This window comes from Colletotrichum spaethianum (genome assembly GCF_022836535.1).
Source record: "Colletotrichum spaethianum MAFF 239500 DNA, contig04, whole genome shotgun sequence".
NCBI lineage: Eukaryota > Fungi > Ascomycota > Sordariomycetes > Glomerellales > Glomerellaceae > Colletotrichum > Colletotrichum spaethianum.
The window spans coordinates 16,829-42,365 of record NW_026054774.1 but is presented as its reverse complement, the minus strand read 5'-3'; the positions used below and the strand labels follow the sequence as shown (position 1 = coordinate 42,365).

The 25,537-nt window shown below is 55.1% G+C and overlaps 7 protein-coding genes and 2 non-coding genes across 9 annotated transcripts; 4 read left to right on the top strand and 5 right to left on the bottom strand.

Moving 5' to 3' along the window:
• The first annotated feature begins 366 nt into the window (after positions 1 to 366).
• Positions 367 to 453, top strand: ColSpa_tRNA_067. The gene is given in 2 exon segments: positions 367 to 403; positions 419 to 453. It is a non-coding gene; the product is annotated as a tRNA-Asp (tRNA).
• An 840-nt stretch (positions 454 to 1,293) lies between these two features.
• ColSpa_rRNA_005 lies at positions 1,294 to 1,409 on the bottom strand. The gene has a single exon (XR_007414236.1). It is a non-coding gene; the product is annotated as a 5S ribosomal RNA (ribosomal RNA).
• Positions 1,410 to 2,381: 972 nt separating this feature from the next.
• On the bottom strand, positions 2,382 to 4,518 carry ColSpa_02038 (tyrosine-protein phosphatase DSP1; the record flags this gene model as incomplete). The annotated part of the gene is made up of 3 exons (XM_049268250.1): positions 2,382 to 3,895; positions 3,949 to 4,266; positions 4,491 to 4,518. The coding sequence occupies 3 exons, from the start codon at positions 4,516 to 4,518 to the stop codon at positions 2,382 to 2,384; spliced, it is 1,860 nt and encodes a 619-aa protein (XP_049124207.1).
• Positions 4,519 to 5,995: 1,477 nt separating this feature from the next.
• ColSpa_02037 (EKC/KEOPS complex subunit PCC1) lies at positions 5,996 to 6,421 on the top strand (the record flags this gene model as incomplete). Its single annotated transcript, XM_049268249.1, has 2 exons — positions 5,996 to 6,039; positions 6,136 to 6,421. 2 exons carry the CDS (start codon positions 5,996 to 5,998, stop codon positions 6,419 to 6,421), a joined length of 330 nt encoding a protein of 109 aa, XP_049124206.1.
• Positions 6,422 to 12,061: 5,640 nt separating this feature from the next.
• ColSpa_02036 (adenylosuccinate lyase) lies at positions 12,062 to 14,154 on the bottom strand (the record flags this gene model as incomplete). Its single annotated transcript, XM_049268248.1, has 8 exons — positions 12,062 to 12,277; positions 12,350 to 12,454; positions 12,508 to 12,588; positions 12,853 to 12,936; positions 12,985 to 13,002; positions 13,074 to 13,498; positions 13,579 to 13,759; positions 13,903 to 14,154. The coding sequence occupies 8 exons, from the start codon at positions 14,152 to 14,154 to the stop codon at positions 12,062 to 12,064; spliced, it is 1,362 nt and encodes a 453-aa protein (XP_049124205.1).
• Positions 14,155 to 16,037: 1,883 nt separating this feature from the next.
• On the bottom strand, positions 16,038 to 16,253 carry ColSpa_02035 (uncharacterized protein; the record flags this gene model as incomplete). The annotated part of the gene is made up of 1 exon (XM_049268247.1): positions 16,038 to 16,253. One exon carries the CDS (start codon positions 16,251 to 16,253, stop codon positions 16,038 to 16,040), a length of 216 nt encoding a protein of 71 aa, XP_049124204.1.
• Positions 16,254 to 18,752: 2,499 nt separating this feature from the next.
• On the top strand, positions 18,753 to 19,913 carry ColSpa_02034 (uncharacterized protein; the record flags this gene model as incomplete). The annotated part of the gene is made up of 5 exons (XM_049268246.1): positions 18,753 to 18,919; positions 18,946 to 19,106; positions 19,201 to 19,321; positions 19,432 to 19,447; positions 19,509 to 19,913. 5 exons carry the CDS (start codon positions 18,753 to 18,755, stop codon positions 19,911 to 19,913), a joined length of 870 nt encoding a protein of 289 aa, XP_049124203.1.
• A 1,215-nt stretch (positions 19,914 to 21,128) lies between these two features.
• On the top strand, positions 21,129 to 21,416 carry ColSpa_02033 (uncharacterized protein; the record flags this gene model as incomplete). The annotated part of the gene is made up of 2 exons (XM_049268245.1): positions 21,129 to 21,330; positions 21,385 to 21,416. The coding sequence occupies 2 exons, from the start codon at positions 21,129 to 21,131 to the stop codon at positions 21,414 to 21,416; spliced, it is 234 nt and encodes a 77-aa protein (XP_049124202.1).
• A 2,638-nt stretch (positions 21,417 to 24,054) lies between these two features.
• Positions 24,055 to 24,243, bottom strand: ColSpa_02032 (uncharacterized protein; the record flags this gene model as incomplete). The annotated part of the gene is made up of 1 exon (XM_049268244.1): positions 24,055 to 24,243. The coding sequence occupies one exon, from the start codon at positions 24,241 to 24,243 to the stop codon at positions 24,055 to 24,057; it is 189 nt and encodes a 62-aa protein (XP_049124201.1).
• Positions 24,244 to 25,537: the final 1,294 nt, after the last annotated feature.

Genomic DNA, 25,537 nt, shown 5'->3' with positions numbered 1-25,537 from the left:
TTGCCATCGCTGTACATTTACATAACTTCCCCTGAGGGAGTTGGTGAGACTTTTGTGAGGCCCTCTGGAGGGGCTTAGTCTGAGCGTGGGAGATGCAGCTCTGAGCGGGATGGTGCAACTATGTCACATATCTGCAGAATGCAGACGAACCACGTCGGAACATCCAAGTCTTTTCCCCGTCCGATTGGAACTTATCACATTGGCCTCGACATTCCTCCTCCGGACCTCCTGAGGCGGGCAACTGCCATCTGTGGGTTAAACTGGCCCACCCCCCGCAACCGTGCACGAGCCCAGATTTTGTGGTATATGTACGCAAAATGCCCGACTCTCCCCAACCAACTATCAATGGATGACAACATCCACACATCCCCGATAGTCTAGTGGTGAGGATATCTGCTTGTCATGGCATTCCATAACTCGCAGGGGACCGGGGTTCAATTCCCCGTCGAGGAGATCTTTTTGATACTTGTATCAAGTTGCCTCCACAAGAGGGCAATGTTTCTAAACTTTTTTTTTGGTCTTGTAAAGGTGTCTAGTGTTCTGTGGTAGGCTTGGGACGCGAGCGGGCAGGGAGAGAAGGTGGGCGACAGGGGTAATGTGCTCCGGGTTATGGCTGGCTGCAGAGGCGCCGCCGGGCTCTGCAAACCTCTCGTCTTGCCATTCAACCCCCCCCCCCCCCCCCCTTTCAATTAGAAGGTTCTTTGCCCGAGTGGATAGCGTAGAGCGTTTCGTGTACTCTCTTGGTGACTCGCTTCGCCCAAGCGTGTAGGTTAGGACACGCGCAGAGCGAGGCAACGGATTGGTTTCTCAAAGCCAACCAGCTGGGCTTGGTGACAAAAAGGCAGTTTCCCCGTCTTCAGGTTCCCCAATTGAGACGATGGCTCGTTTCATTCAACTGCTGTGTTTGTACTCTTGGAAGGACCGCACCTGTAGGTTATAGACAACCAGCCGCAAAAAAAAAAAAGGGAAAAAAAACCACACACACACACATCCAGTTGAGTCTTTGATAGGAGTCTCGAGCGGACAACCAGTAACGGGTTCGAAGAGCGACGTGCGTGCGTCCATGGTAACAAGGCCGCAAAACTAAAGGTTGTGTCCGCAACTCTGCGCCTCGTCCTCGTGATCTCTGGCCTGTTGGTATATACGCAGGTTCAACCACCCCACGGCGGTAGGGATCACGCAGTTGCCTTGGTCCCTGCCGCCGCCAGTCAATCTCGAATGCAGAAAAGTCCGCAATGCCTCATGTCAGCTGAGCTTCGGCTCACAAGAAGTTCTTGGAGCAAAAAAAATGTACATGCAACACCAGGCATTCGCTGGTCGTCTCCGACCCAACTACTACTCCGGCCCTCACTGGTTTATCGATGGGAGAGCGGACGGGATCCCGAGTTCTCCGGTGGGTATGGTCGCATGTGGTGTTGGCCGGGCCAGAAGTTGCTTAAACAGGGAGAGTCCGCTTGGGGGGGGGGGGGGGGGGGGGGGGGGGGTGCGGTTGTGCTGGTCCCGTCCTCCAGTCACCGAGAGGTGTGCGATGTGCGGGCATGGGACACTGGTTGGGCTATATGTAAGCCTCGGTGGTGGTTGATCTCTGCTGCCAGCCAGATCGAAGGCCGTCTCCGGGTAGAAACGCTCACAGGTTAACTATCAACCGTCGACCTTACAATTGTCAGCCACGAACCCCATCCTTCTGGGCCAACTCGGTTGGTAGGGTCTCACAGCAGACACGTACTCGTACTATCACGGTGCAAATCCCCAAGGCGATAATGTGTGTGCGTACTTTTGTATTGATACGGAAAATCAAACGGGCAAATCCACCTCCATCATGTGCTTATGCTTCATGTGACAAGCAATGTCCAGAAACATCTCCCCAGGAAACGAGGCATGCCCACTGCCACTGCCTCACTTTCCTCCTTTTGCCCCTTCTCTGTGCCCAAAGCGCGTAAAAAGACCAAAACAATGTCTGTGGGAAGAGCAGCAAAACCAACAATGGCAAATACAAATACAATACAATCGAAAACCCCAATGCACCTCCGTGAACGCCTCAAAAGCCAAGCAGTTTACACCGGCCGATTGCCGGGCCAGGTATATGTGCATCGAATGCCTGGGGAAGGGGAAGAGAGAGAAGATGTAGCTGTTCATCATCGTCGTCATCATCGCCTTGTCATGGACATCATTCCGGTCGAAGCCGGCTTCCACCCGTGAACACCATCCCAATTTGCCGCAATCTCCAAGGTTGCCAGAACCCAACGCCAATTCATGCAGAACAACATGGACCGGTCGTGATCATCATCATCGTAAGTGGTTAGTAAGCAGTCGGTCCGAGTCTTGTGGTCCAAGGTGTAGACTCAAAACCGGGGGCCGGGCCGGATGGCTCTGCGCGGCACCTAGGCGCCAGAGACCTTTCGTGCTGTTGACGCTGCGGTCGCGGACGTTGCCGAGTTGCCCACGCTGCCCACACGGCCACTTGTCTTGCGGACTCCGTCCTTGGCCCTCGGCGACTCTCCCGACCGCTTGCTGCCACGAACCTTGGTGAGGACACCCGATGCGCTGCTGACACGGTCGACCTGCTTGACGCGTGACGTGCCGAGGTTTTCGACATCGTTGCTGGCGTCGTTGTCGATGAACGTCTGGTACACAGTGGCAGCCGAGTGGCTAACTGACCGCTTCTCGCTGCGGCCAGGCGACGCAGAAGGCTTGCGGTGCGAGCGCATCCGCATGTGTAGCTCCTCGTCGGACTCGGCGCTGTGCGATTGCTTGTGGATTGTGATGACCTCGGTGTCTTGGTGGATCCCCGTCTCCTCCTCAACGGTCGCTGTATACGAGGTGGATCGTTGGTAGGGGTGGTGACGGTCTGCCCTGTTTGTCTTTCTCGGCTGGCCTGGCGTCGGCGCCGGGAGGTAGTCTTCTTGAACCCCAATGTTATTGCGGTCGTGATCGACTTCGCTCAGAGGCGTCCGGTTCGAGGTGCTACGGTGGGGAGGGGTGGAAGCTTGGCCGTTGCGGAGCGACGTCTTTTGCATGGCGCGGATGGGGGTGCTCGGGGCGGCCGCGTTAGCCGCCATCTCCTTCCGGAGTTTGCGCTCAATGCGCTCCTCGATCCACCACTCGCGGAAGATGCCCTGGTTGATGTGAAGCCAATGTTGCTGGGGGCCCACCACCATGCCGGGGCGCATGAAGCGCATGAAGGCGATGATCTCGTTGGCCGTGAAGCCGTGGCGGTAGATGAGGTACGCGCCGATGAGGCACCCAGTTCTTCCAAGGCCGGCCTTGCAGTGGACAGCAATTCCCTTCTTCTTGACCGTGATGGTCTCGTGCGCCAGTCTGATGAACTTGCGAACCGTGGTGAGGGGCGGGCAGGTACCGTCGTCGAAGATCATGTCGAGGTGGGAGATGCCCATGGACTCGAAGAAGGACGGCGAGTAGAGCGGCGAGTTGAGACGGACAACAAGGCCAATGTTCCTCTCGGTGAAGTGCTTCAAGACGTTCTTGAAGGGCTGGGGCAGCGTCTTGTTCGCGTCTAGCTGGCCGAGCGACTTGGGGAGCGCATCGAACTCCTCGGTGCCCTCCAGGACCTTGGCGACCGGTGTGTGTTGAGGCGAGGCGAAGGCCAGGAAGTGCGGTGTGATCCAGTTGAAGTCTCCGTGCTCCACTCTCTCGAACTTTTCATACTCGTCGAGGTCGAAGTTGTCCAGGGCGCAGCAGCCCTCCTCCTTGGCCTTCCAGACACCGTAGACGACATCCTGAACGGTGATGCCGTAGTCGGCCTGACTGTATCCAGCGTCACGGAAGGGCATCAGAGGCGGGTCGACCTGAGCGATGGGGGCCAGGGCCAGGTGCGGGGGCCAGTTCTGGATCAGGACCATGTAGCAGGCGAGCATGCAGGCAGCGTTGGCGCGACCTGGGAGACCGTTAGCAAGGGGGTTCGACGACGACAGAGCGCTGGATGCATACTTCTGGGGTCGGCTCTGCTCCAGAAGACAATGGGGCGGTCCTTGTTCTCCTTGGCTCCGAGGACGTCGTGGAACTGCAGGGCGAAGCGGTACAGGTGACCGATGTGCAGCGGGCCAAAGTCATGGTGGAAGGCGTTGTACAGGAGAGTGTCGTCGACGGTGAAGTAGTAGGGCGTTTGACGGGCGGCGGTCTGGACGGGCGTGGGGCCGTCGGCGGCCCTCTGCGATCGCTTTCTGGGGGAAGACTGGACGGTCTCGCCGTAGGGGAAGATGGTCTCGGCCGTGGGAGGATGGATGTACGCAGCCAGGTACAGCCGGTCTGGAAGCCAAGTCAGAAGAGAGACGGGAAAGACGGCGCAATAGAGGCAAGGATGAAGCTGGGATAAGGCATAGCTGTGGTTGTCGCATATTGCGCTCATGCCGGCTTGCGCCGACTGAGGCGGCCCAGACGGCTCATGATAACGATGCGACATGATTGCGATGATGAGGGGGGGGGGGGGGGGGGGTGCACGATGCAAGGCGGCAACGCGGACGGGAACACACCTGGGATGTACTCAATGACTTGGCCCATGTTGGGGCTCTTGGATGAAGGCGCCATTGGTCTCGTGACTCTCTGTTTCCTTTTGGATTTCTATCTCAATTGGGTTGAGGAAGGCAGTTGCTCTCGTGCGAGGCGGCGCCTTGGATTAGAGATGCAAGCGATTGCCTGTTTGCGAAAGGGTATGGCAGGTGCCGAAATTATCCAGAGGCGAGTGTACTCCTTTGTATGCAAAGTAATGCGCGCGCAAGGGAAAGCGATCCCTGGGGAAGAAGCGATGCGTGGTGGTGAGCGGAGGATAGGAATGTTGAAATGGCCCGGTCTGAAACAATAACAACAACAACACTGTCTCTGTCAAGGGCTGGGTGAGAATCGCCAGAAAAAAACGTTGCAGACGCCCTGGGGGAAGAGAAAAAAGACAACCCGATTTCTGGGGAAACCAGGTGCTTCTTTTGCGGTCAAAAGGGAGAGATATCGAGATGGGTAAAAGGAAGGTATTGCGAAGCGCAAGGAGAGACCGAACGATGGTGTTTTTGTATGGTTTGGCGTATGTTTTGCTGAAGCGGTCAATATGGGCCCCGGCCCAAAACAGCAAGGGTCGGTTGTTGTTAGCCTCGTTGTGCTGTGCTGGCTGCCGGGCTGCCAGGCCGTTGTCAAGACAACCCGTCAGGGGAAGCACTGGCCACTCGCGGCCGCTTGGCCAATCGCCTGGGGTCGCTGGACCTCTCTATCACGCCTCAGGCAAACGCATCCGCCTCCATCCCGCCCCCGGTGATAGCCCTCTAAACCCTTTTAGGTCCTTGACGGCTGTTGACGACCGCCCAAGCGCAAACCCCTTCTTCCTGTGAACCTCTCCTGCCCTGTCGCTCTGTGTGTGTTATCCTCCCAGAGGCACAACAATCGAGCTGCTCCGCACATGTTCCAGGCTTGCTTATTGGGCGGCACTGCATCAGACACACCCGACTTCTGGGCTGCGCCAGGGCAACCCCACGTTCGCATCCCTCTTGTGGATGACCGCATCCCATCCCTCTCAAACAACACGGCACGCCACTGCGCATCCAATGGATCAAGTCACCTTGGGGACGGGCGGAGGTCCTGTGCGTGCGTTGCCATGCTTGGCTTGGGGGATCCGTCGGGTGTCACATAACCTAATGCCGCCATGGAAACAAGCCTGTGGAATGGCGGGGCAGTTTATTGTCGTTTTGCCTTTTGTTTGTGTGTGTGTGTGATCTGGCCGCCCCATCTCACCCTTCCGCTCCCCCTTCCCGCCCGCCATTGTGTGTGTGCTTGTGTTTTGGGTGTCCCGCTCGCTCGGTGGGCTGCGCCGGACAGAAATTCTGCGCCGCCAATGACGACGGTTTTACTCTGACGAGGCCGGGGAAAAAAAAAACCGCCCAACAGCAAACTTTCCCATTCCTCCTCCTCCTACCTTGCCCGCAAAACACCCCTCACTCCTCCACATCCCCCCTCCTCCTCCAAGCGCAGACTAGCCGCGCCAGAAACCGCAATCATGGCCGACGACAATACCATTGACCATGAGTTCCCGTGCTCTTTGTGAGTTGTCGCATTGCTTCCCTTTTCTCCCTTTTGTGGCGCGTTGTTTCTGAGCCACCACCGGAAAGAAACAAATACTAAGACACCGGGCCGCAGGACCATCGACGTCCCCTTCCCTACCCCGCGCCTCGCTTCTGTGGCGCACAAGGCCCTCGCCGTCGACCAGGAGCTGTCGCCGCTCGTCAGGCGGACCTTCTTCATCGACGACGCCTCCTCCTCGGCCGGCGACGCTGCGTCCGTCCTCCGCGTCCGCTACAAGGCCACCACGAACCGCATGCTCCGCGTCGCCGTCAACGGCCTCATGGAGAGCCTCAACCTCGTCGTTGAGGTCATGGAGGAGCTCGACGTCGACGTCTTGGAGCACAGCCGGGACGCCCAATGAGTCCTGCGCCGGGTGGGGGTTTACCGATGTCGAAAAAGCAAAGCAAGGGAACATACAGAAAAGCACCCGCATGCGACATGAACAGGGAGCGGCACGATGCATCATGATTCTTTTTTTCTTCTTAACATTTTTGTGATACCCTAGAATATACAGCCACATGATATGTGACGAGTTGTGACATCTGGAGCTTGGTCCTGGATTGTCGGGGGGTCGGTGCTATTTACCAAGCTCTACTCTAGACTTGTCTAGAAGATTGGAGCCTGACACATCTGCGTGTTGCAGGCAAGGGCCACTTGCATGGCGAACTTCAAAAAGCAGAATGTTGCTGCCTGTGAACTATACAATTCCAAACTGTCCCTCTATACCCTGAATTATTTCATATATCATGGCTCGCCGGTTGCTCCGATTCGTCGCAGGCCGCGAAGCCTGTCATTATGCTCGCGGCTAGCCCTCCACCGTCTCTTTCTGCCCCGACTTCGTCTGCAGCTCCAGCTTCTTCTCGGCTTCCTCGGCTCGCTTGTTGGCTTCGGCGACTTCCTGCTTCAGCTGCTTGATGTACTCGATCGCGAGCTCAACAGTGCTGGCCTTGCTGTTTGGGGCGCCACCTGCCTTGGCCTCCTTTTCTCTTTCTTTCTTTTCTTCCGCCTCGGTCTTGGAATCCTTCGGTGGCTGGGGCAACAGAGTTGCAATCTCTTGCAAAGCCGAGTTGATGCGGTTCCGGCGGCCCTGTTCGGCGATCTTGTGGGACGTGCGTTTCGACGTGAGGTTGGTTGACAGCTCGCTGGGGTATGTGACACCAGGCACAGTGTTGCCTTCGAGGATGTTCTGGTAGTTGGACTTGGACGCCAAGAGACGGGATGCTGTATCCTCGGCAGACATGCCGCCGGGGGTTCCGGGCAAGAGCGGCTTGATGCTGGGAGATATTCTCGGTCGCAGCGCGGGCGAGACGTGCACCGAGCTGACGCTACCTCTCTTGCCCTGGGCGCCTCTGGCCATGAGCTTGGGCGTTTTCCTCGCCGTGGGACCCGTCGAGCCAGGTGCTAGGTTGGGACTGGCGCTCGCCGAGGCAGCGGCAGTGGGTTTGGCGAAGATGGGCGAAGGCAGCGGCTGGAACGACGAGGCCCTCGCGGAGCCGGGGTCGGACGGTGACTGAGTGGCCGTGGCCGTGTCCAGTCTCGGGGGCTGTGGTTTTGAAGAGAAGTTGACGGACTCGGGTAGTTCGAACGATTCGATGTTGTCCGACATTCCCAGGTCTTGGGGTTTGACGAGGTTGAGTTGTTTGCACTGGAAGCGGGGAGCTTCATCAGAGACGCCGGCGTAGCAGGAGAGGGTTTCCCTTGGATGTGAGCCGGTATCGCAGGATGAGGTTGGGGCTGCGGCTGAGGTTGGATGAATGGTGATTTACTCGACTGTTTCGGCTGAGGAAGGGGCGGCGGCGGCATGTCTGAGAGATTTTCGGGAGACACTGACGCATTCTCCGACTCTTCGCTGCTCATCAGACCGGGGAGAGCAGTCGAGGGTAGCATTTGATCGAGGCCGTCCTCGTTCACTTCTCGGAGAGCCTGCGAAACCATCTTTGGCGTGGCTGTGGCCTTCTTGCGCTGAGGCTTCGAGATGGGCGACTGTCGCACGCTGCTCTTTGTCTTTGCTCTCGAGGCGTTGGTCTTGCGGGCCTTCTTTGCCAGGTCGGCCACGGGAGACTGCGTACTCGTCTCGACTTCCATCTCGGCTGGCGAGTTGTGGGCCGAGAGGGACGACCGCCGATCATACAGCAGGCCTTGGTCGCTCTGCGCATGAAGTGCTGGTGATGTAAGAGGGCTAAAGTATGCGCCTGGAATAGTAAAGCCGCCGGCTTCCATCTGAAAATGGGGATCCAGGGGCGTCACTGCTGGCGAGACCAACGGAGTGAAGGCCATCTGGAGGAGTTAGCTTGGGAGTTAAAGCAGGCTCCAGGTGAGCGGGTTCTTACATCCTGTTGCTCCTTCATCCGCTGGTACCTACTGTTGTTGAACATGGTGTTGTGGCCATGGTCTGTCGAGTAGAACTGGTTGCTAGCGGGCGGCATCTCAAGGCTTTGGGGCGTCGGCGGGACGGCATGATTCTGGCTAGTGTAGTAGGCGACTTGTTGTTCCTGGATCTGACGATGCTGCTGCTGCATCCGCTGCTGTTGGAGGTACTGGATCTGGGCATCAATCTCCGTGATGGTGTCCGTGGGCGTCGCGGGGGGATCATCTGGGCCGGGATGGCGGGGTGCGAGGCGGCGGTCGTCATGTTGATGAGCTGCGCCTGCATGGCCGAGTTGGCATTTCCCATGACCATGGATGCATCGGTTCCTCCCATTTGAGTGTCGAGTTGTTCGCGCCCAGGCTGGTGCATCATGCCGGAGCCATTTCCGCTCTGGTAGTCGTGGAAGTCGAACGGCATCGTGTCGCTGAGATTTCCCATCCCGCCCATATCCAAAAACTGCTGAAACTCCTCATCGTGGTTGGGTGGCAGGCCCTGGTCCTGGGGGTTCCAAGACGCAGCGTCCATCATGGCTGCAGTGGGCTCCCGGGGCGCAGGATTCCGATGTCTCGAGCGCAGGTGGTGAGTGCGCTCGTCTGCGGGTTCGTAATCCAACAAATTCCTATCGCCCAACTCGGATCAAGAGAAGGAATTGTCGTCGAAATTCCAGGTCGATAGCGACAGTCGTGAAATAATATCAGGCTGAAGGCGGTCCAGGAGGGTCGGCAGACTGCGCATGAGGCAGGCAAGGCAATAGGCCGCTTGTCGTGGGGTCGTGTTCGAGATCCGTGGGGAACACGGACGGGTGTTCAGGGCGCACGGGAAATAGAGCGCAGTGCCTCGCGCCGAATGATATCGGTAGGAGACTTTGGGCTCATCCGACGCCAAACAGAAATCCTTTCTAAACAGCAGCTCGAGTGAAGGAAGGGCGAAGTTGGAGTCGAGAAAGGGGTGGTGGAAGCAGGAAAACCTGCCTCTCTTGGTGGAGAGAGAGGCTGGAGGAGAAGGACACTACGGCGAGGGACGGAAGAGGCAGTGGCAGTGGCAGCGGCAGCGCGAACAAGCAGGTGATAATGGTGGGGGCACACACCCCCGGAGGAGGATGGAGTGGGGACGTCGACGGGGTGGGTTCAGATGCACTGCCATTGGCGGCCGGTGACTGGTTGACGAGCCCGTGGACACATTTTTTATTTCATTTTGCGCACGCCGGCGGATCCACGCCTGGGAACCTCTCCAACTCTCCCAGGATGTGTGGTGAGAGAACTGGCCCGTGCCCAGCGCATTCATGCTCCTTGGGGGTCCCCTGGCACAGGGACTTTTTGTAGTGTGTAGACCTCGTCGAAGCGACCGACAGGCGGTAAAACCCGAGGGGACGGCAGCTCGCTCACCTGCTCATCATTGCCGGTGCGAGATGCTACAACAGTGCAAGCGCATCCGAATGATCTCACTTGGGAGCCGGATCCCGCTAAAAAAAAATCCCAGATCGTCAGCAAATTGAGACGCAGTCCCTGTGCAGGCTTGGCCAAACCCCCAGTCTCTCCCTCTCTCTCTCTGTCTCTTTTCTGCCTCTCACTCACACGCCTGCACCTGAAGCTGTATTCAATGACCATTCGATCGAAACGACTGCCTAACAAGGTTTCATGTCCGGTCGGCCACCATCCGGAAACATCCGTCTTCACCTCCTTCAGCACTGTCCGAACCACTCGGTAGAAAAAGTGTGAAGCCGGGAAGCAGCGCCGTTACCAGGGACTGTTACTACTCAGACATCCAAGTCTCCGAGGACTAAGGTAAACGTCTTGACTAAGTCCACCGAATTGCCTGCCCCAAGGGTCCCGTCTGTGCTCAAGCCGACCTTGTCCAACCTTCTCCATGGGACGAAAACCTCCTCTTTTCCCCTCTCTGAAGCGCTGTGAGGGCTGCCCCTCTCGGAGTGTTTGTCGGGGAATTGGCCAGTGTGCGATGGCCAGCCATTCGAGGGGAACCGAGGCCATCGTACTCGACCAAGACAACTACGAATCCCCGGTCGCCGGGGCGGAGAGCCAGGGAGTTCATCAAACCGACGGGAGACTGGCTCGGGAGAAAATTTTCTCCCACAATGCCATGCTACGGACAGGCGCTCCGATCACACAGAGGCTTTGGGCCAGCAAGATTAACTTTAGTGGGTTCGGTCCCCTATCGGCAACGGCGGCCGACGCCACGCTACACAAGTTCGTTACAACCGAGCTCGAGCTTTACCGCTCCAGGCCCGGACGGGCGAGCACGCATGCACGCGGGCGGGACGATGGCATCCCAGCCGCCTACAAAAGGCGTGTTCCGCCGTCTTGGATCGACCTGTTGGGTGAAGACTCTCGTCGCACACGAGAAAACGACGGCGACCAAGCCCAAAGTCGAAGGGCAGGGTGGTTCCCGCAGCATGGGCGTCATCTCACTCCTTCCCGGCCGGCGGAGCCCCTGTCCACGGCTGAACCCCGTCCTCAGGTCGGTCCCATTTCCGACATGATCCATAACACTGGCAGGTCCTGCCTGCAGCGCGGTTTAATATAGAGCCCCGAATCGGCGCTGCTGCACCGCCTGCATGTCATGAAGGGGTGCGGCTATGGGGACCACACACGCTGAGAATGTAACCTGTGTGCTGTTTTTGATTGACCCGGCCGGTAGTTGGGCGTCGATAGTCTACGCGGCGTCGTATTGGCCTCCTGGCCCATTGCGAATCTTGGATTCGGCCGGATGAACGTCCATGGGAAATCCCTGTTGGGAAATCTGTTATCGCGTGCATCACGAGACGAGCATTGCTCACGTTGCTGACTTACAGAAAGAGTTGTTGTTTTTCTATATTTGTCGGCGGTATCCTCGTCTCAGGGCCTCACCGACTACCTGCGTGTCCTGTGTAAAACAATGGCCAGCCAGCAACCAATCGTCGACCGGTTTGCTCCGAGGAGCCTGGCCTGCGTGGAACGGAATTCCTTAGGTAAAAGGTCGTTCTAGAACAGCCGCGCTGCGTCTACCTCGTCGTGGGGGGTTCACGGTGGGGACTGCAGAGCCCCTCTCTCCCTTGTTTCGTCGAAGAAGCGTCAGCTCGACGATCAGGCGTGTACGTACCTGTGGCTGGCTGTCCTCGCCTGCGGGTCGGTGCCACCTGACCGTTGCCGTGGCTTGCCGAGCTGTTGTTTTACTGTTATTTCACGCTTTTCGTTGGCCTCGAGGCCCACTGCACATGATGATTTGCGATTGGAATTGCCCTTTTCTCTATTGGCTGCAGGTATGCTTGTCGCAGGGTATAGTAGGTTGCTGTACAACCTGGTCTTGTGAGTTACTGCAGCCAAGAAGCTTTTATTTCATTTTATTTTTAGTTATTCATGCCTGTTATCCGTATCAAACGTCGCCAGAGCTGGACCGAACTCAAATAGGGCTGCAGCATGTAAGGTACTCGATGGGTTTCTTCGCAGCATCAACCACTTTGATGAGCCGTCCGTCACGCCATCAGTGAACATGTGACTCATCTTGTGATCACGCGAGAAGCCTCTTTGTAGCCCATCTCGGACTCGTGCTGCGTCCTGTCCCTTGCCTACTGCCCAGATGTCCCCACCCAAGCGCCTGACTCTTCGTCATGTTTCGGCCTGTGTGTACAGAGTTCAACTATACATTGAGCTCTGCGGTGCTGGAGCTCTTGATGTACGTCATGTAGGGCGCCAACGCCTTCTCGACAGGGCCCCCGGGACCGCAGTACTTGTCGACAATCTCCACGCTACGACCGATGTAGAGCTCTGCTCTGAGCATATCATCAAGATCGTTCCAGACAGGCTTGAAGAATTCGTTGCTCCTGATCCGCGATACTAGGTCATTCGGTTTGCCCTGCGACAGTCAACAACCCAGTCCATGGCAAAAGCAGTATGAGAAACGTGTCAAAAGTCCGGGTTGGCTCACCTCATTCTTCACGACGCTTCCTGCTTCGTTAGAAAGAACACGAATCTGTTCGTGTGCCTCCTGTCTTGAAGCTCCCTTAGCACAAAGCTTCATCAGGATGGACTCCTACATTACAAGTCAGCGGAGATCTCTATGCCAAGGACAACAGGTTTGCGTACCGTCAGCATGAAGGGCAACTCGGACTGCACGTGAGCAGCGATGCGCTTGGGGTACACAACCAGGCCGTTGGTAACATTGTCCTAGCGAGTGGGTAGATTATGTCAGCAGGATTCGCGAAGGCATCTTCATGGTCCAACTTACAAGGCCTATGCAAATAGCGTCTGCGAGAAGCATCATCTCGGGAATGTCGATTCCTGTCCTGTCGTTAGACTCGCTAAGGAGAACCGCACGAGCACGACTGTGACTTACTGCGAACAGCACTGTCGTCAAGAGTTCGCTCACACTTGGAACCAAATTAGCTTTACAACTCAAGCCACCAATCCACATGAGGTTATGCCACTTACCCATTGGTCTGCGTGAGTGTTGGCGAAAGTAGCCGGCTTGGACAGCAACTCGCGCGCCAAGCTGTAGATTCTCTCGGAGCGCATCTACAAGAGTCAGAACAGCGAGATGGACAAGAAACAAGAAGTACCTACGGGGTTGCGCTTGTATGCCTACATGGATATAAAGTTAGCATCGTTGAAATAGGAGCGATCAGGTGGAAGCCGTGATGTGGAGCACTGACCATAGCAGAGGATCCAATCTGAGAAGCCTCAAAAGGCTCTTCGATCTCCTTCCAGTGCGCGAGATGGCGAATGTCTCCCGCAATCTTCTGCGCTGAAGAACCAAGACCGGCGACAGCGTTGGCGACAATCAGGTCAACCTTGCGGGTGTAGGTCTGGGTGGACACATCGTAGCAGGACGGGAACCCAAACTTCTCACAGAGGAGCTCGTTCAGCTTGTCGCACTTTGCAGAGTCTCCCTGGAAGATCTCCAAAAAGGAGGCCTGTGTGCCGGTTGTGCCTTGGGCGCCACGGAACTTGAGCTCGCTGCGGACTTGCTCCATACTGTGGAGGTCAAGCATGAGGTCTTGCGCCCACTGGGCGGCTCGCTTTCCGACCGTGATCAGCTGGGCTGCCTGAAGGTGGGTGTATGCGAGAGTGGGTTCGGCTGGATGACAGTCAGCAGGAGCCGGTCTGCGCTGCACGGTCGCAGAACATGGTGGATGCGGGGGTTTTGCAAAGACTCACCCTTCCACTTGAGCGCAAAGGCGGAAAGGTTGGAGATGACCTTGGCCAGCTTCTTGATCAACAGATCGAGGGCATCACGGATGAGAATCAGTTCGGCATTATCGGTGACGAAACAGCTCGTCGCGCCATAATGCATCACGCCGGCCGCAGCCGGGGCAACGACGCCGAACGCGTGGACATGCTGCTCTAGAATTAGCTAGAGCAGGGAAAGACGACACAGCGACCATCAGAAAAACGGCGAAAGGCTTACCGCCATGACATCCTACAGAATGGCATTATCAGCAATGGATCCCCTTTTGTAAGAAGGCAAGCTAGTTTTCCTACATGTCTGCGACGCTTCTCTTCGACGCGAGCAACCTCAAAATCCTCATCCGTGACCACGAGGTGGGCCTTCATCTGTTCCAGCGCCTCGGGCGTGATGGTATCAATACCGAGTTCTCTCTCGCTCTCAGCGAGGCCAAGCCACAACTTGCGCCAGGTCGAGTGCCGAGATCGCTGGCTGAAGAGCCCGGACATTTCCGGGCTGCAGTAGCGGCCCGTCAAAGACGTTTGGTAGGTGTCGTACTGCGATGCCATTTTTGCCCCTGTATCACGGTAATGTTTTTAAAAACCTCGAATGTGATGCTTGTGGTGATACTTGAACAAATTTTTTACATGCAGTACGTTGGAGACTGAAGCTTACCTGTTTTACTATGCGGTGAAGTGTGGCAGAAAGGTGGATCCAAGCGGAACAGGGCCTTTTGAGTATTTCTCTATGGGAATAGCTATTTTGTAGGGAAAAGAGTCTATATAAACATAGATGGAGCACATAAAGAAAGAGCTCTTACAGAAACAAGGCTCTTCTACACCCTGTCGTGTATCCCTGGATAGTGTTGAGTGCTTAGCTAGCTTTACCATGAGAAACGAAATGAAGAAAGGGTTTATGCAGCGCTTTGTGCCTTATGACACTTTATTCATCAAGGCCATTGGGGACCCCAGAAAGGACTACCTACCCACCCCACACCGTTCGGGGTCAAGCATTTCTCGCTTTCTTATTGGCTGGTGATGGTGGGGGTTCTCGGTCCAGTCTCTGTCGGTACGACAGCAGGCCCAACTGGCTGACAGCTGGTTGCTACCTGTCAAGTATCTGTGGCCCGACTAGCATACTAGGTAGTCAACACCAATGCAATACACAGGACAGCAATATTTTCAGCCACCTACAAGGTCTGAGCCTTTACTTACTGCTGCTATTCGGTAAACTGGAACATTGCTCTTTTCTATGACTTGACTGCTTTTTCGTGCGTGCATATGGTCGCTAGCAGCAAGTCCCATCGCCTGCTCTATCAACCTCCGTCTAGGGACGTCTAAATTCCACCTACAGCCTCAAATGCGTCGGTTCTCGTCCAAGTCTATTTCCCAAGGTCCCATAGGGTCTAGGCTATCACAGCCTCCCCGTATCACCGTGGTCGGGTGGCTTCTTCCAGCAACCTAGCGGCCGCTCGCACCTTGCAGCACAGGTTCTCGATCTTGCAATACTCTGTCGACCTATCCTATCGTCCCGTTCACGCACCGCAGAGCAAAGGATTTTTGTCACCATGGCTGGCAACTGAACCCTACATGATGGCTGCTTTCCAGGGATCATCCCAATCACATGTCTACGATCCGCACGCCGGCGGCAATCGCGCATGGGAATAACAGTCAGCCGCATACACCCGGTTCAACTACTGGCTCAAAGGCGAAAATGGCCAGAACAATGAAATCATCGATGTACGAACAGCCGATCTGCGTTCCTGAGGTCCTATGATTGTCATGATGCCGTGTCCAAGTACATGCGTAATGTTTCTCGTGCCGATTAGTCGCTGTCGACGAGCATTTCGAGCATGGACTGTGGAAACTACCTGTGTGGCTTGTACGAACTTGACGGACAACTGGGCCAACTTGAGTACCAAGAGTACCTCGATGGAATACATATTATCCGTCATGGCAGGCCTTCGATTGGCGATTGGCTATCAGCACCCTACGGTCCACATACCTCACGAGAAGGTGTACGACCCACGTTGGAGACACAAAACCTGGGGGTTCGAGATGACGCCACGAGAAACGGACGCAGCCCAGAAGATCTGGGCATAGATTCAAGGAGGGCTTGTTTGAAGTGCTTCAAATCCTGGGCATCGCTAAGCATGGGTGACGCGGGCCTGAGCCGGAGCGGCGATGCTTACTAACCAAGCCTTTCGACGTTCCGGCCCAGGTTTGATGGACGACTAAAGGTAAAAGTCGTTCTAGAACAGCTGCGCCGAGACGACCCCATCGTGGGGGTTCGCGGTGGAGACTGTAGAGCCCCTCTCCACGTTTGGTCGAAGTGTTAGTTCGACAACCAGGCACGTACGTATCTGTAGCTATTGGTGCAATTGGACGTGTTCTTCCTTATCTTTTGAAGTTTATTTAGTTCTAGATCAATCTCCCGCTTCCGCCTCCTCTTTTCAGTGCCGTTCTCCATCCACCTGCTCAGCCTTAGCGAGCCCCATTCTTTGGTGCCTCACCTTGCAGGAGTCCAGCTGCCTCGACATGACGGCGTAGTCATCGTCTACATTGTGAGCGAGTGCGTTCCCCTGCAGCTTTCTATTCGATCTCTGCCTCCACTGGGACAACCGCCAGACGTCATCTTCGTCTTGCCAAGTCCCGTCAAGGATGGACATGTCGATCATTGGGTATGCTGCTTGTACGACCGTCCAACCATCTTTTCTACTCACTCACAGAAAGACAGTCCAACAGCATAAATCTCTGGGCATCGATTGGTGCGGCTGCGCCGCCGTAATGCCTGGGTCTCTTGCTCACCAGACACCACCAACCTACATCCCAACAAGCGAACCCACATACGTACTACGCCCAAACCGGCCACCGAAGATCCACTACCTCGGCCGGGTAAGCACGTCGTCCTCGCCCCGTTGCAGCTTGCAGCGTCCATAGGAAGCTGCGGGATCCGGTCAGACAATTCCTTGTTTGGACGTCCCCTTGGATCGATCGTCTGGGGATGGTACCCTGGCTCTAGCGTCTCCCGGTGACAGCTCCGAGTAGCTGTTCGCTGCAGGCTTGTCCTGATACCGAGGCACACCATTGGTAGCACATTCCAACTCCCGGTGTAATCGTTGCTCACTTTATCAGGCATGACATGGGCAATCTTTGCACCAGAAGCTTCTTTTCAGACCGGATTCTGGTCTGAGGCTTGGATCCGGCTACGAAGGTCTCAACGTAAGGGTGTGAAATATATGTCATCTCCGGCATATCGACTTTTACCGGTCCAGAACCGCGGTCGCTCTTCATCTTGGCCCGTCAGTCGACTGATCAATGTATGAGTCTCTCGGCTTTTTCCAACAATAACAAGGCAACATTCCGCCCATCGGAACTCTTGCGCCCCATGGCAGGGCATGTCTCAGCCGCAGCAAAATGGCAGGTTACGAAAAGAACACAAACTTCACGAGTCTTCGGCTTCCCGAGTATATTTGATACATACCACTTGCCACTTCGTCGCCAGAGTTGGTTCAGCAGATTGACAGCAAGGTGCACCATTACGCTGTTGGACAGTGGCTATATGCACAACCTAATGTTGTAGGAGACAGCAGAACTTCAGATGCCGCCATTCTCGTGTAGTGTCTTGCCTAACTTCCATCCAAACCCCAATGGAAGGCTGGGGAAAGCTCGTAGGTGACTGTCACAGAAGGCATTAGTACTGCTATTCCTGTGGCTTGGCCGGAGGCGGGCCTGGCGACTTGGTTGATGACGACCCAGCGTCGCAATAATTGGTCTGGTGTGCGGCTCATATGTTCACCTGAAAACCAAGTCTTGACATGCGGCTAAGAAGATCATCGGTTCGAAAGCGCGGGAGACCAAAGGGGGCGTAGTTGGGTCGAAGTGCGGCGGGGCAGCAGCAGTCGAGCAACAATGAATGGACTGTAGATTGAATGGGATGAACTAACCAGTTGATTTGAATTTGATGCTGGCTTGGAATCCGAGGCCGAAGCGAACGAAATACGCACCGTGGCAGTGCTCCGTTGACGAGTTCCGAACAAACAGCAGCTGGCCAAGAGGCGTTGCCGCCGCCGAAAGTCTAATCGGCCGCGTTAGTCCCATCTGAGGACCGAGTAAACGATAAAGATCTTCCAAGTTCGAGAAAAAAGACAGTGATTTTCAGGTCAGTAAGCTACATGGCGGGGTGGCTTGCCAGGTAGGTGACGCTAAACCTCGGCGGCGCTGGTCGATGGTTGACGGCCGCATCCGGCTCAGGGCTCACGATCGCCCGCGATCTCCCTAACCGCTTTGCCTACCTTTACTCTCCAGCAGTTGATGCTTCTCACTTGTAGTCAACCGTTGGCGCGGAACTTTCCTTTGACGGTTTTGCCTCCCAAGCTGCGCGTGTGGCTGTCTTGGTTGCGATCGGCTGAAAGCCATCTTTGTGTTGGGGACTTGTTCGATACACATCCCCAGCGAGGGCATGTTCTAGCCTTTCCGCCAGCTCCCCCTCAGCCCGCCGGATGCGGTTCGGTGGTTTCTGCGTCTGGAATTCACCATCGTTCCGCTCGGCTTCTGGCGCGATGATATAGTCGCATGTGGACCCGGCTTGGGGGTTGTTGTTTGTCTCCGTCCTTGTAATGCAAAGACACCCGTTTTCCGCGTTGATCCTTCGGCGGGTTGTCACCATCAACACCAAAGAAACAAAGGTCGCAGCCGCGTCACCATCGTCATCAAAATCTGGATCCGAATTGACGTAAACCCCTGGGTTGACTTGGTGGACGTTTCGGTCCTACCAATCTCGTCACCGCTACAATGTCGTCTCTGCCACTGGGCGCGAAAGCAGAATGTTGGATTTGGTTTGCGTTGGCCATCTCCTCGGTCATCATGAGATTGTCAGTTCGAAGCGCCCTTCTGTCTTGCCGAGCCTTCTGTTGCTGACACGCTGGTGAAGTATGTCTCAGTATATTATTCGAAAGCGCAAGTTCCTTAGCAACATCCCTGTGGATGACACTTTGATGCTCATCCTCGTCGTAAGCCTGCCTTTTCCATCGCTCCCTTGCAGACACGCACATGCCCCCTCTCTTATGCCTTCCTCATTCTTGATTCAGGAGATTCCCTGACAGGTCTCTATGCTGACTTATTGGGCTGGCCAGTTCATATATACCCCGGCAATCACAGCCCTATACATGTACTTTGAAATTGTTGCGGAAACCGATTTCGACTCCATCACCCCCGAACAGAGTGCCGCAATCGGCCGCAAACTAGGGATACTCAACATCCTCGCCGAAACAGCCATACAGACGACGTTGTGGGGCAACAAATGCTGTCTGCTCCTATTGTACAACCGCCTGACGTACGTTGTTGCCCTACGAGATGTAGACACGGAAAGCTCACGAACGACAGCCTCCTTGGACACTACCGCAACACATGGTTCGCTGTTGCCATTTACACGGGACTGGCATATCTTGCGGTCATTGTGGCGCTGTATGGAGGGTGGTGTCGCCCATTCTCCGACTACATGGAACTTGAGCCTGGCAATAGTAAGTTTGCCCGTTGATTAGAGATCATTGAGGCATCAAAGTGATTGCAAATTACCAAGTGTGCTTTTGCAAGCCTGGCTAACATTATGTCCAGCCCAGTGTTTGACATGGACAAACTACAACATCCTGCAAATCACGATGAACCTCTCGACGGATCTCATCCTGCTGGCGATACCCGTCACGCTCATCAGCAAGCTCAAGATGAGGATTGGGAAGTACGTGCTCCTCGCTTGGCACTTTGCAGTGTCGTTTCCATACTGCCTCGACCGCAGAATGCTAACGGGGATGGTTTTGTCAGGAAACTCCTTCTCATTTGCTTGTTCAGCATGGGCGTATTCGTCGTAAGTCCTCCCCGTTGCGCAAGTGATCCGCCCGGTTTTCCTGACAGTGCTCCGTCGAAAGATGCTCTGCGCGATCCTGATGAAAGTCGCCGTCTTCACCAACTCGACCGACCCCATCTGGTTCCTGTGGTCCGTTCGCGAGGTCAGCACGGCGATGCTGGTCGGTAACCTCGTCCTCGGCATGCCTATTCTCCGGACCTGGTGGCGGTTCTTCATACCCGCGGGCGACGGCAGTACGGGAGGAAAGTCGTCGACGGCGGGCACGGGTAGCACGGCCACTTCGGCCGTGACGGGGAAGGCCACAAGGGATCCGACCGCGTCCGCGGCTTCTGAACCGGGCACGTCGAGGTTGGCGTCGCCGGCGAGGGTGACTATCAAAAGCGTGTATACGGATGCCGAGCTTTATGGTAAGGACGGCGCGAAGGGTACGAGTCGGAGGTTATCGGTCGGGCAGGAGAGTGTATGAATTTTGTCTGAGTAGGCTGGGCGAGGGGTGTGACGACTGCGGCCGATAATGTCCAATGTTTGAGTCTGTACATGTGCCCTGTAATTTAGGGACGAATCGTTGTAGGATAAATCTGCAAATGTAGGTTCAATGCAAATGGACGGCGACGACATAGCCGCATTGCTCGGAAGCCCTACATAGGCACGCCATACTTGTCTATACCATATCCGAGAGACTATTTATCGTACCGAGAAATTTTAAGAGAATCAGAATGGCTTGAATATAAAGCTTGTTGTCTTGCATAGGCATTCGGAGGCTTTCTGAATGTCGGGACTTGAATCGGAACCACTTGGCTTCCTCTATGAGCACGAGACAAGCCGAGTGGGAATGGCATTTCCTCTAGGGCCCAAATTATTTGCCTCGCAATCCGGTATCGCACAGTGATGTACACAATCCGTGAAACATGTGGTGACGGTTCTCATCCAGTGTTTACTTCCCTCCAGCCTCTGCCAACTGTTCGTCTCTATGCTGCCATAACTCCTCGTCCCCAGAAGGAGGATGTGCCACCTTTGCGGTATTAGAAACTGGCTCTCTTATCCAAAATATCAGCCAATAATTGGTGGCATTGGCCAATGTCGACGAGATCAAAAGCCTACGGTGGGACGAGTATAGCTTGGCCATGGAGTAGTGGGCAAAGAGGCGGTCTTCGGACTCGACGGTGGTTTCTTTACATGTTTTCTACCTAAATCTTTCCAGATTTCGTGTAAGTTTATACATTAATTTAATTACGAATCATAGAGTACAGTAGAAAAACATCGTGCTTCGTTGCGATGATCGAACCTGTAAATACGAGATGACACATCTACTTTTGTTCCTTATCTTTTTCTTTCTAATTCTTTTCCACCACCAACACCCAAAGATTATATTTATCAAGGCAGTGAGCAATTTCTTCCTTCCATTTAGTGCCATAAGACCTTGTGTTATTCCTTGCTCCTTGCCCTGGTTGATGACATCAACCCTTGAGGGCCTTTTACGATTTCAGCATACAAGCTACTCACCTTGGAGGTTGTCGTCACTCGCCTCCCTCACCCTCATAGGTGCCTGCGATGTACGACGAACTCCCACTTTTAAATGAGCTTCAAGTCTTTTGCCTTCCCACGGTGGTGACCATTGCAACTCCAACCCTACTGCGTAGTACACTCCTCACTGTACCCAGCTGCGTTCTGACATTCTCAGATGGGGTCACTCGCCTCGCCTGCGTTGTCCATCAAGCTCAAGCCGTCTCTCGAGTCCAACGACAACGGCATTGCCCTTCTCTGCAGTATATTCGCAGTGACCCTCAATCTCAACGCAACGAGACCCACCAACAATGATATCCGCGTCCAGGTCAAAGCAAAAGATATTGCAGTAGGCAACTTGCTTACTGAGATTAAGGAGAGTAAGTCTTTCCGTGATTTCTACTCTCCAACTGACAATGAGCCACAGAGACAAGGCCCGGATAACACGCAAGCATCGGATGTTTGAGAAGTTGACAAGGGAGAACACGCCAATATCGAGACAGCTCAACCACTCCAAAGACTCCATGGGCAAAAACGGCAGAGACCGTGAAGGGTGGCCGAATCAGACGGAAACCCCAGGGGGACTATAGGGAAGCCACGTAAGGAAGAGAAAGCAGTTCCTGCTCCGGGGGTTTTCACTACCTGCCGGTGTCCGACCCGAGGCGGCGCCATCCGATTCCCTGGAAGAGGACAGGACCTCGGAGACTTTGAACAATGACGGCCTGTCTCCTGCGTCGACTAATCCTCCCTACTTATACGCCTCAAGAAGATGAAGTGCACGGCCCCAAGGACGTTCACACGCGGGCAGATGAGCGGCGCCCAACTCCACCACGGTAATACGTCGATGCGAGGGAGAACGACATAAGCTCGGCGGATGGAGCGAAGTCAAGGTCGGATTCGAGAGCTTCTTCAAGAAAGTCACTACTTTGAAAGATATGTGAGAAGTTCAAAGGGAGGAATCATATGGGGGAGGAAAGGGGAAGGGGAGGCAGCAAAGACCAAGATGGCATATGGCCAAAGGGGGTAGGAGGGAGTGGACTACTGTCAGTGCCTTTTTTTACCATCGCGAGTCCCTTCGTGGTTCCAAAGCCTTCACAAAGTACTCTCTTCGTAGGTTCAGTTCATGAAAAGGAAATCAGGTGTTAGTCGCTCTCAACCAGTTTGGTAAAGGAGCTACATTGGCCGACATGTTGACACGCAGCCGCAAAAGCCGCAACATCTACTCTCCCTGACGTAAGGACGCTGATGGAACGTGGTAGAAGATGTTCATCTTCGCACGGGTCTTGAGGCCATCAGAGAATGTCGGCTCTTTCACAGGTTCGGCCGCTGCTCCATGTAATCCGGTGGGCTGAGACATTAAGGAGGCAACCCAAGGACGTGAACGAAGAGACGAGGAGACGAAGGGTCCGCGTCATTCGACTTTCTGGTTTCCCTGACCCTTTTTAATCCTTGGTCTCTTGGCTGCCGTTGTCTTGCTACTTGCCCTTACTGCCCTTATACCCTCCTGATCGTCCTCGTCTTTCTGCACCATTCCAGCATCCATCTGTTTCACACAGGCGGAAGAGATCTGGTGAAGATAAAGAGGACGGGAAGAACAGGGTGGAGGCGGCCATATCGCGCCTGCCCTTCCTGTCCCCGGACAGCCGACGTCAGCGGTCTTGGCTCCTTCGGCTTCACTGACTCTGATTTCCTCTGGAGCTGGTCTCAGAGTTACATCCATGGGTACAGCCTGTAGGATTGACATCGAGCTCTTCGAGAAGAAACCCCTTCATCGCGGGCGACGTCTTCCTCGACTGAGACTTCACTATGCAGCCAGTAGCCGTCGATTGCAGAGCCACGACCATCTCCAAAGGCCGAATGAATCCCTGCATGCGCATCGCACAATCACTCGTTGCTCTCAAGGCGCCCTTTCCCTCGCCAGCACATCCATGTTTGGGGATCGACCAACATGGTTGCTCTTGCCATTCGCCGGGCGATCACCATGGGACGTGATTTTCACTCGAACGTTACATCTCGTCTCCAGGGTCAAAGCGCCGTTGTCCGCTCTACTAGTCTTGACTCGCCGCCTCATGGCTGACAAGAGACGACTCGACATCGACCCGGAGGACTGGAGAGGGCCTCATCACAGATCAGATCCCAAGGCCCAACCTCGGCGATGCACGAGTAAGACGACAGGTCTGAGACATACTACTGCACCGCCGCCGCGGTGTACGCCAGCGCACACAGACCGACGCAGGACGGACGGCTCAAGGCCCACGAGGGCGTGAGGAAACGAACAGCAACGACGCAGCGAAGTTTTCGATGCCGACGTAGCATTGGAACTGCACAGGAAGCAAGCGTACCGAGTCGGTGCCCACGTTGGGCCGTCAAATGGTTGAATATCCACCAGGCCGATAACCAAATCCAGCAGAGGCCCGTTGATCATTGCCCTGCGAGAAGCCTGTCGTTGGCCGATACTTCTGACAGCACAGCGCCATGCGACGCTGTCCGGCGCCAGCCTAGACCAAAGTCAGCAATGTCTTGGTTTGCTACGGGATAGTCCAAACCAGTAGACTAGACTGTCTCGTCGAAGGCTTCTAGTGGTTTCACCCAGTGGGGATTACCACGACTCCGACGATGATAAAATAAATAAAAACAATTGTCCGTAGAAACGGGACGCCCGAGCGGAAACATGAACCCCATATGGCCGGATCGACGGCCCCCAATTTGCTCTTCTGCTCCCTTCTGGGTAAGTCTGCTGCGCACCCCGACGGAGTAATTTATGTCGATCAACACAAAGACGGGCAATTCTATCAAACAAAGCGTCAACGTCGCGTTAAGGGTTTATTCTCGGAGAGTATCCTCGCTTCTCGACCCTTTCCGCCTTCTGCACTGCTAAATTGGTAGGCCTGCAACGAGGGTCAGTCACTAGTTTCGACGCTAGCCCGCTCATCATTAGCCTTTTCTGTGTCGTGTAGAGCGCACAGCCCACCGGCGGGATGGTTTCGCGAAATGAAGTGCCAGGCTTCGTCTAAGTGGGAAAAAGTAAGACCTCTAGACAAGATTGAAAGAGGCCGGGGTGCAGTCCGCAGAAAAGAAACCGTTTTGACAGGCGGCCGCGGTCGTCAGTTGCCCTTCCTCCTCGTCGCCAACGCCACCCCCTCGGCCGATGGATGCGTCGCGTAGAATTGTGCTTGGCCTGCATGCTCGTTCCAACTGACTGCATACACACCAGAGGCGAACGCCATCGCGTTGGCGAAGCTGTGCCGCACACCAACGACGGTCAGTTTCTCCTCTTCAAGAATCCAGTGCATGACTGAGGAAGTCGTTGTTAAATGAGCTCGCGCCACCTGCAAGCCTTTTCGTCACTCTTCTCCGCATCGCGGCTCCAAAGGTTCCCTCATGGATTCTGCAGTGGGCTCGACCGACCTTTCCCCAGGGCTGCAAGGCTCCCACCGGGAAGTGACCCATCGTGCCTTTCCTCATAGTGCCCCGACCCACCTGAGCAATTATTCGGACCGGCCTCTGCCCACGTCCTCCTGCATAGCAGGGCCGGGGGCACTGTCCAGGCGGGTCATGTTTTAGGAAGAAAAGAGGGCTGGATCGTCTTGGGGGTAGTGGACTTGTCTAATCCTTTGGGAACGATTCCACTCCCAGGGCAAGTTCAGGGAAGGATTGCCGCGAGACGATGGGTGGCGGCCATGACAGCGTACGGGGACAAATAGACAACTAGTCCCAGAGGGCCCCCGTCCGGCCTTGCGCGATGGAATCATGATGCCATATCCACTGCGAACAGTAAGCACCTACGCAACGGATGGCGTGGTGCCTGCGATGCCCAGATGCATCTCACCCACCCCTTGGGATTCGTCGACCAATCACAAGCACGGTTTGTGGCCTATTCAACCACCCAAGACGCTTTGTGCCTGCATTGGGGCATGCGGACTCATGCTGAGAGGTCCAGGGTTGTGACGGGATTCGAATCTCTGTTTGCGTGGGGAGCATAACATGGAGAACAGAACGAATGCCAATCTGCCCTGTCGCGTCAGGATTGGTTTCTGTTGCACAAGCTGTAGAGGACTGATGTTCGAGACCATCGGGTCTTGGACGGACGTACAAGTCTTGTGTTCATCCCGAGGATACGGCGTGAAAAGTCTAGGATGTCCAATCAGCGTTTTAGGGAAGTCCAGGGAAGAGCATCAAACGTGGTTGAGTAAGTGGTTGGTTATCTTGGTCGAACCACGGCCCGCATCAATAAAGAGACTAATATGATCGAGGGAGCAAGCCGTGGGCTCGGTACCAGTGTACGAAATACGAGAATGCCGTCTGATCGCCTGCTTGGGCAATGCCTTTCACAACGATTTCGCGATCCGGTTCGGAGCCCAAGAGAGCGAGCGTTGTGTCCAAAGGCCCCCGTCAAATAACCACATTTGTTATGCGGGGATGCAATCCCTCACATTGTTGGTCTAATGTCTGACAGGCAAACAGGTTTACACTAAGATCAGCTAGGTTGATGGGCCCCTGGAGCACTAAAGGGGATGGGAATTTCCCGGACCAGTCTGACACATTGACCGTCGCTTCTTTTCGGAAGGAAAATGAAGATGCAAGCCA